Source organism: Aedes albopictus, chromosome 1, assembly GCF_035046485.1.
Source record: "Aedes albopictus strain Foshan chromosome 1, AalbF5, whole genome shotgun sequence".
Classification (NCBI taxonomy): domain Eukaryota; kingdom Metazoa; phylum Arthropoda; class Insecta; order Diptera; family Culicidae; genus Aedes; species Aedes albopictus.
Window position 1 is genome coordinate 9,400,992 of NC_085136.1, and position 10,419 is coordinate 9,411,410.

General features: G+C 39.5%; 1 protein-coding gene across 4 annotated transcripts in view; it reads left to right on the forward strand.

Annotated features, from left to right (window-relative positions):
- LOC109413251 (solute carrier family 25 member 35) overlaps positions 1-10,367 on the forward strand; it is a 34,162-nt gene extending 23,795 nt beyond the window's left edge. For all 4 annotated transcript variants that reach the window (XM_062843390.1, XM_062843399.1, XM_062843393.1 and 1 more), the window contains exon 3: positions 9,923-10,367. In XM_062843390.1, coding sequence (XP_062699374.1) covers positions 9,923-10,113 — 191 coding nt within the window. In that variant the 3' untranslated portion in view covers positions 10,114-10,367. The remainder of the gene's footprint in view (positions 1-9,922) is intronic.
- The last annotated feature ends 52 nt before the right edge of the window (positions 10,368-10,419 follow it).

Here is a 10,419-nt window from a genome sequence, read left to right on the forward strand (position 1 = left end):
AAGGGCAAAACGGTTTTCTTTTGTAGCTGTGTCGATGGAGCAGCTCATGCTGATGCCTGACTTTATGACGACCGTGCTGACGGGGCGTAGGCCGGTGGTAATAGCGGGTGACTTTAATGCCTGGGCCGTGGAATGGGGAAGCCGTTTCACGAACCAGCGGGTCAGACCCTGCTAGGATCTCCATGCTAGATGTCGATTTGGCTAATGTCTTGTCGGTACCAAAAGTACCTTTAGTCGGAACGGAGCGGAGTCGATTATTGACGTTACTTATTGTAGTCCAGGCCTAACAAGTAGTCCGAACTGGAAGGTAGACGAGGGCTACACTTACAGTGATCACCTGGCGATTCGCTAGAGTAACGACTACAATAACAGCTGACATCGGGCGAGAAATGAGCAACTAGGTCAAGGACAAGCCCTTGTAGATAGAAGCCATCATACTTCAATGACGAAGTATTTAGGGAGGCGCTCCGCCGTTGTGAACGAAACTTACTCGGTCTAAGCGGAGACAAGCTGGTATTATTGCACTATGCACGCGATGCGACCATGGCTAGGTAATTTTACCCTGGGAATAGAAGACCTATAGTACTGGTGAACTCAAGCGTTTGCGAACTTGTGTCGCCTCCTCGGTCGCACTTGCCTACGGGCCATGAGCACGTACCGATGAGTAGCAAAATATGTGATGGGTTGGGATCGCCGCCGACAAAGTCGCGCTGAAGACCGAGATAAGGGCAAGCAAATAGACCTGCATTTAGGGTTTCTGTCGAAGGGCAATGCGAATCCGTAGGGTGATGCCTACAGGATCGTGATGGCCAAGACAAAAGGTGTAATGGCTCTAAAAGAGCAATATCCTGAGATGTTGGAGGGGATCACCGAGGGTTTTTTTTTTCGCCTACCCAGGTAACCAATAAGCATTTTAACAAGCCGTATTTCAGCATTATATCTACATTCCACCTGCTCTGTCATAGCAGTTGAACTGCTAAACTGTACTAAATTAGCAACCGAACTGCTACTGAAAATGTGACAGCTGTTGCGTAGCATTTCAAATGCACGATCTTTTGGAGTTTTCAAGCAAAAAATACTGTCCAGCACATTCGAATTGCATAAACCACCTCTTTTTAAAGCGCAAAGTGAAGAAAAAAGGAACGGGAGAGAGAAAGGAAGGACAGCGAGAAAATAAGAGTGGATTTCTACACATATTTTCGTTTTCATTTTCGATAGTTCGAGAGATAAGCATTTAATCAGCCGTATATTGAGCCAAAACCTGTATTTAAGCAGCACTTATGGCGCATATACGGCTTATTTTCATTTTTTGACCTGCTGTAAAGGCGCATTTCAACTGCTTATTGGTTACCTGGGTAGTCCTTAGGCTCCTTTCGTAGGACAGCTGGAGCCTGGGGCTGGCGATGAGGAGAGGGTCACCGATGTGCAACTTGTGGGGATAGCAAAGTCCCTTAGCGTAGGTAAGGAATCAGGTCCGCACGGAGTTCTGAACTTGGCCTTAAAAGTAGCTATTGCAGAGGCTCCCGAGTTGTTCAGGTTTGCTATGCAGAAATGCCAGGACCAGGGAGTTTTCTCAGAAGTATAGAAGAGGCAGAGCCTGGTACTATTCCAAAAGGCGGGGAAACCACCTGGAGACCCGTCAGCATATATACCAATATGCTCGATCGACACGGCGGGGAAGGTGCTCGAGAAGATCACCATCAACAGAATGGCACAACGAGGGTGTAAATGCGAGAGACCATTCAACCAGCTCAGTATCCGGAAGGGGAGGTCGACTGTAGACGCTATCCTGTCGGTTACAAAGACAGCGAGATATCACTCCAGCGTGAGAGGAGGGGGATTCGCTACTGTGCATTAGTGAATCTAGATGTAAGGAACGCGCTCAATTTATTTATTTATTTATTTATTTATTTATTTATTTATTTATTTATTTCGTCAACCGTTTGTAGACTACATACATACATAATTTGTTCTATATTCTATTGCATCGTACAGAGTTGATATATTGTTTTAACTTTACGCGAGACATGGTCAAGTCGATAGATTCGTAATGCTTATTATAAATTAACATCATTCTATTGATTGGGCTGAATTTCGCATACAGAATAGCAGATTACTGCAATCTACACGTTGCGAAACAATGTCATTTACAAATGTTATCATAGCATATTCACGACGTTCCGTTAAAGTTTGTATGTTTATTAGCATACAACGTGATTCATAAGAAGGAAGTGGAAAAGTTGTCCATCTCAGTTTACGTAGAGCAAATAGCAAAAATTTCTTCGGCACCGATTCTATGCGTTCTTCATGAGTTTTCATAAATGGGGACCAAACAATACTACAATATTCAAGAATCGATCTCACATAAGAAATGTACAATGTTTTGATAGTGTATGGATCGTTAAAGTTGATACTAAATCGCTTTATGAACCCCAGCATGTTGGCAGCTTTATGAATTATTGTATTGTAATGATCGATAAAACTCATTTTAGTATCTAAGATCACACCTAAGTCTCTAACTCTTTCACATCGTTCAACGATTTGATCCCCTAAGGTCACACTAGTTATATGCTGGTTCCTTTTTCTACTAAAGGTGATAGAATTACATTTTTTAACGTTTAACTGAAGCAAACTTTTATTACACCATATGTAGAACAAACGTATTTCGTTTAGATATATACTAGTGTCTTCTTCACTTTTGATTTCCATGAAAATCTTCATATCATCTGCATAAATTAATAAGTTATGAAAAAAATTGTGTGACCAAATTTTGACCGTATCACCCTTTATATAAAGGGTGATACGGTCAAAATTTGGTCACACAATTTTTTTCATAACTTTAGACTGCGTACACCAAAACAGCTGATTTTTGTACCAGTAATGCTACATTATATGTAGCTTATACCATAAAATTTTCATCAAAATCGATTGAGTATTGGTTGATATATAGATAAAACTATCGACCTACCTTTTTAAAATTTTGTACAAAGGCGCTCCATAGTAAATTTTCGGAAATTTAAGGTCAGTAAAGCACAATTTTGATTATAGAACTACCAATACTGCTCCGATTTTTATTAAAATTATACAGTATAGTACTATTATGAAAATATGTTCTTAGTAAAATTTTGAGCCATTTTGTATGAATACTTTCATAGTTGTAGCAGTTTGAATATGAAAAAAACTGACCGGGTGCCACTTACGTAAATATAACTTTGTAACGGCTGGATCAAATTGAATGAAATTTTTACACAAGATTATGATATGCATGCTTCACATACAGAAAAATTTTCATTGAAATCGGTTTAGTATCTCTGGCTCTATAAATAAAACAGTAAAAATGTGTGAATCCTTTTTGCACAAAATTTTAAAATTGCAGATCTCAGGGTTCAAAAATATCTCCGCAAATACTAGACCGATTTTGATGAAAATTTTATGGTACAAGCTATATATAATGTACCATTACTGATCCAAAAATCAGCTGTTTTGGTGTACGAAATTTGAAGTTATGAAAAAAATTGTGTGACCAAATTTTGACTTGACTTGAAAAAATTTGACAAAAGTTGACCACCTAAACAAATATAACTTTGTAACGGCTGGATCAAATTGAGTGAAATTTTTACACAACATTTTGATATGTACACTTTACATACAGAAAAATTTTCAGTGCGATTGGTTCAGTATTTCTGGCTCTATAAATAAAAGAGTAAAAATGTGTTCTTATTTTTTAATCCTCTTTGTACAAAAATTTCAAATTGCAGTTTTCAGGATTCACAATATCTCCGCAAATACTGAACCGATTTTGATGAAAATTTTATGGTATAAGCTACATATAATGTACCATTACTGGTCCAAAAATCAGCTGTTTTGGTGCACGCAGTCTCAAGTTATGAAACAAATTGTGTGACCAAATTTTGACCGTATCACCCTTTAATATGCGTCGTTCACATATAAAATGAAAAGAAGAGGACTTAAATGTGAACCCTGGGGGACACCAGACGTTACATTAACGGGTTGAGATTTGCTACCTTCGAAACGTACTGTTTGTTGTCTATTTGTTAAATATGATTGAATCCAAGAAAGCAGTTTATCATCAATTCCTATTTTCGAGAGTTTGAACAGCAATAAAGGGATATCTATGCGGTCAAAAGCTTTACTAAAATCAGTATATAGAGCCTCCACATAATTGCCGTGGTCCATAGCATTTACTGTGAAATTTACAAACTCTAGCAGGTTAGTTGCAGTTGAGCGGCCCTTGAAAAACCCGTGTTGAGAATTCGTTATTCTGTTTTTCACTTGATTAAACATTTTTTTATTAACAATGGATTCAAACAGTTTTGGGATACAAGAAATAATTGCAATTCCACGGTAATTTCGTATGTCGGACTTTTTTCCCGATTTATATATAGGGATTAAAAATGAGTTTTTCCAAATACTGGGAAATGCAGATAATTCAAGGGACATGTTAAATAGCCAAAATAGAGGAGATGTCAACTGAATTGCAAGAGTTTTCATAAATACTGGGGGAATTCCGTCCGGTCCTGATCCTTTTGAAGCGTCCAAACTTTTTAAACCTGTTAAAACGTCCTCCACATTGATATGACTTACATGAACATCTCTTGAAAATGAGGGCATGAATGAAAAATATTCTAGATCACGATCTTTCTCGGAGAAAGTCGTATAGATATCTTGGAAAAATATAGCGAAGAGATCGCAAATCTCCTTAGAGGTTTCAGCCGTTTTTTCATCTAATATCATTTTTGAGGGGAAATTACTTGATTTTGATTTAGTCTTAACATAATTGAAGAAATTTTTTGGACAAGACTTGATTTCGTTCTCAGTTTTCGCATTATACTCTTCGAGTGTTATACTGATGGCTGTATTTAATTGGTCACATATTTCCAAATATTTTTGTAGATTTTCATCAGTGTTATTCTTCTTATACATTTTGTGAGTTTTTTGCTTCCGGTTTCTTAAATTTATGATATTTTTGTTGAACCAGACTGGATGTTTAAAATTTCCATGACGCCTTTTCATTTTAGTAGGAACTTCTTTGTCGATTATTTCATATAATATTTTATAGAAGGTACCAACCGCATTTTCAATATTATCTTCACTTTTCAAGATTGATTGCCAGTCTACCACATTTAATTTATGCTTTATGTTGTCATAGTTTGCTTTATGGTATTCGAATACTTCCTCATATTCATAGTCATTAGATCTCGGAATGTTGTGGACGAATAGAGAATATTCTATGGCAGTATGAAATGCTTCATTTTTCCATAGAGGAGAAACACATGCATTAACGCAGAAATCCTCGTTAACCCTTCAGCGCGCGCGCTGTTGTAAAAAGTACAACACTACCAAAAAACCTCGCTTTTCGTATACAGCGCGTGCGAGGTGCAGTTTCGGTTGCTTGATGGCGCGCGTCCTGGAAGGTTAACATTGGTCAATAATAAATCCAGGTAACAATTTTGTTGATTTTTTACATTATTTATTTGATTTAATCCCATAATGGCAATTTTGTCGAACACAAATTGTAATGTTTCGTTGTCCCCAACAACTGGTAACAAAATACCTTCGTTGTCTATGTCTGGTATAAAATCAGCATTGCGTTGATTAAAATCACCGTATATGTGGAGTTTTATTTCTGGGGGTAGCTGTGATAAAATTTCGTCAGCGTTCGCGAAAAAGACTTCATATGCCGTTTTATTTGCAAAATCTGGAGGGAAATAAACTGATGCAAATACATGTGTTTCACCCGCAATACAAGTTTTAACCCAAACATGTTCAAACTCCTTAACTTTCGATGAGTTTATCAATTCCGAGTTGAATTTAGAGGACACCGCAATAACAACTCCACCTCCTGACTTTCTTTGTGACAATTGTAAATTGCGGTCGTCTCGAAAAACATTAAAATCACTTCCAAAAACTTCTTCACTTTTTATGTCTTCATCCCAACTTGTTTCAGTACCGAGAACAACTGAAAAAGATGAACTTAATAAATTTTTATGAATCTGCTTGATTTTCAACGAGCTTCTCATACGATTAAAATTTTGACAGTATATTAGAATTTCATTGGTATGAGATTGAGAAGAAGAAAGATTGTCATTATTGATTGCGTTAATACCTGAAGATATCTGACAACATTCTGTCTCTCATTCTTAACGAAAAGTACCAAAATGTCAATTCCTGTAAGAGATACTTTACTGATGGGTCTCGAATAAATGGGTCCACTGGCTTCGGTGTCTTTAATGAAAACTCCACCGCCTTCCGGAAACTTCAAGAACCTTGTTCTGTTTATGTTGCTGAGCTGGCAGCAATTGACTTCGCTTTGGGGATGATTTCCAACATGCCCGCAGACCATTTCTTCATCTTCTCGGATAGCCTTAGTTCTATTGAGGCACTCCGGTCGATGAAACCTGTAAAGCATGCATCTTACTTTCTTACAAAAATAAGAGAGCAGATGTATGCACTGGTCGAAAGATCATACAAGATTACCTTTGTATGGGTCCCCTCACATTGCTCAATTTATGGCAATGAGAAGGCGGATTCTCTCGCAAAGGTGGGCGCTCAGGAAGGCGAGATCTATGATAGAAGAATTTCACATGATGAATTTTTCTATTTGGTTCGTCAAAGTTCTCTTCAAAGTTGGCAACATGATTGGCGAGATGGCCAACTGGGACGGTGGTTACATTCTATTATTCCTAATGTTTCTTTGCGAGCGTGGCATTACGGTTTGGATGTAGGTCGAGACTTCATACGCGTGATGTCAAGACTCATGTCCAACCATTACTCGCTAGGCGTACATTTGCATAGAATAAATCTTGCGCTCGACAATCTTTGTACTAAGTGCGGTTCCGGTTATGATGACATCGACCACGTAGTTTGGCAATGCCCGGATAATGACGCCTCCAGAGCGCTACTATTGGATACCCTTGAGGCCCGAGGTAGACAACCCTTTGTTCCAGTAAGAGATGTGTTGGGAACCCGTGATCTTATCTATATGCGGTCCATTTATGATTTCCTTCGCATGTGTTGTATAAAGGTTTAATCTCCCTGTGTTTTTTTCGCTTCAGTTTTTTTTCTCTGTGTTTTGTCCTTTTGTGTTATGTTCCTGGCCATCCGGCAGATGAGAATCCGTGACAAGCCCATGCCAACACCAGAGGCGACGCCAAAAGCCATTATACCTCCCGGATGTGCTACTGCAAACCCTGAAACCTTATCCTGACCATGCCTTTCCTTAAAAATTATGAGACCCGCTAACCTCGAGCAGCCACGAGTACCCTGGCCTCCTCCCAGTACTAACCTTGACATAAGAAAGCAATAACGTTGTATGTAATAGAATACAAAAAATGAATCTCGGCTCCGTAAAGCGTTGCACGCGATTGAGCCATAAATAAACGAACTAGTTAAAAAAAAAAACATTCTGTCTCTAGCGTCAAATTATTCAAAAACTCGATTGTTGACAGGAACACGATGAGCAATGATTACTGAAAGAATTCCGCATCGCCGGGCCTAATGTCCTATTACAGCTGGTAGAAGAACTCGTTCGCGGGAGTTGGCAGTCTGCACGAATCGGATTTAAGATCTCACCTCTATGGAACTTTACGCCTCGGTGCGCCGAAGGTGGCTTTGAGAATGATACTTTCGCTGCTGCTAGCAAGGACCTGCTAGTGGAAGAGTTTGCGCATCATGATGGCGGGAATGGTTTTTTGTGCTCCTGTTACTATTGTGGCGGGACGGGCGAAGTCTAGTGGTGTCATCGTCAATATTGCTTCGATGTCTGTCGTCATGATTATAGTTATGAAAATAGCTTGGCGGTGATTCATTGTTGTTTGTTGCCATTTTCCTTTGGCGATTTTTTAACATTTTTCTTCTATTCTTTGGTTTATCGGCAGCTTTTTGCTGTAGTTTACGACGTTGCTTCCGTTCATCATAGTCAGTCCAGTCATTTCTCCAGATTGTTTTAGATCCTAAGGTTCGCCATCCTGATTGGGCTAGCGCCAGTTGTGCGGCAATTGCCGATGTGATGCTGCATCTGGGGATATTCGGGTACCTGTACAATATTCTCGGAAGTTATTTCCAGAATCGAATACTCGTTTGCGACACAGAGGTGGACCGGAAGTGCCTTCACATAACCTCAGTGTCACGTAAGGTTCCATCCTGGGTTCGGTGATATGGAATGTCATGTACGACAAGGTGTTGAGGTTCAAGTTCCCGGTGGGAGTGGCGATCGTTGGCTTCGCTGACGACATTACGCTGGAGGTCTATGGTGTATCGCTCGAAGAAGAGGAATTGACTACTGCCCACTTGATCGTAGTTGTGGAGGAGTGGATTAGGTCCAGAAAACTGGAATTGACTCACCACAAAACTGAGGTGGTGGTTGAAAACAATCGAAACTCGGAGTAACAAACGGTGATCAATGTAAGCTATTGCACTATTACTTCGAAGCGTTCCGTTAATCACTTGGGTGATGATCTTGGTGATGATCGACGATAAGCTTACCTTCGGTAGCCACGTTGATTACGCCTGCAAAAAAGCCTCCACAGCTATACCCAAGCAACAAAATTATTATGAAATTAATAATTAAATAATTTGAAGTATTCTTCAATGCCTGTTCTTTAAAACCATGCATAAACCAAATTGCTCTGCAAAACGACATCAACTCAACCATAAACCCGCCATAAGACTAAAGTGGCCCATCCTAAGATGCTCTTGAAGAGTTGATTTTAAGTTTCTCTTAAAACTTGCTGTTCTTCCCAAGATGCCCTGAAAATAAGTTCAACAGTTCTTGTTGTGTTTATGGTTTTATGGACTGAATCTCAAGTATGCTTGGAGGTGTTCATAAAACCACAAATTGATGAAGAATATTTGTGCGCAGCTGAAACTTCGATAAGATCAACTAGAGTATGTAATGTTCCGATAAAACTATCATAAAAACAAATAAAACCAAATAGAATCAAGATTGTTACTTCAGAAATGAACCAGCCGCCGGCTGAAAATCTCTTTAATAAAGATAAATAAAGATAAATAATAAGATTGTTACTTGGGTAGTGGCACTGTACCGGATTTTTTTTTTGTCTTTATATTTGAGATTTTTAGCCCTATGCTGTGTTCCGAAAAAATATCCAATAGCTCTGCGATGTATGCCAATAAGCAAAAGCTACTGGCTAGTGTCGCCGCGTCCAAAAACAACTTCGACACTGATCTTTCATTTGGGCCTAACTGACATTTTCGAGTTCTCTTCATCGATCCTCTCTTTGTGTTATGACAGAATGTGTATTGAGTTTTCCCAAGATTTTTTGGCTGAAATGCGAAGAAGACGACTACATGTTGCTATAGAAACAAAAAGAATAATGATTTTGTTTGTTTTGATCAAGTTATTAGTGAAAAAGAGAGTGTACGAAGGGCCCATATAGCCGAGGCGGTAAACGCACGGGTATTCAGCATGACCATGCTGAGGGTGACGGGTTCGATTCCCGGTCGGTCCAGGATCTTTTCGTAAAGGAAATTTCCTTGACTTCCTTGGGCATAGAGTATCTTCGTGCCTGCCACATGATATACACATGCAAAATGGCCATTGGCAGAGGAAGCTCTCAGTTAATAACTGTGGAAGTGCTCATTGAACACTTAGCTGAGAAGCAGGCTTTGTCCCAGTGAGGACGTTACGCCAAGAAGAAGAAGAAGAAGAGAGTGTACGAAGAGAAATCGATAAAGTCAGTTAGGCCCTTATGAAAAACCATTGTCGACTTATCCATTATCATTGCTGTTAATTTCAGTTACATGTTGTTAAAGTAACGATGATACTCGGTCGTTAGATTCTTTTTTCGAAAAGTAATGAACTATTACATACACTGTTGGTTATATCTGAAAGTAATATATTTGCGATGTATTTACATCTATCATTTTTTTCCTATTCCAGGTGTGGACGCCAACGGGCGGGGCATGCTCTACCGCAGCGTGTGGGACTGCTTCAGTAAAACCCTGCGCGCAGAAGGTCTGCACGGCCTGTACAAGGGCTTCGTACCGAACTACTGGCGTATCGCTCCGCACACGATCCTCAATCTGACGTTCTGGGACCAGTTCAAGAGCTGGAAGGATTTGTACTACTGATTGAACGGCGCGCGCGTTCGTGCGAGTTCTGAGCACGGTTCTGGGATATTAGCTGTTAGCTGCACATGGTGCTGTAAAAGGATATTTTTTTTTTATAATTTCAAAATAGCTGTAATTTTGTTGACTAATTAGATAAGGGCGCTATCGAATCGAACAACAAATGACAAAGCGTAGCTTAAGCGATGATATTTGTAAATTAGGATGGTAAAAGCTTGTTGATCAAACGAAATAAAAGTGGAAACGCAATGTGAGAATGGCCGATTTTATTTTCTTGCAGCGGTACGAGCACGTGTCAATACGCGGGTA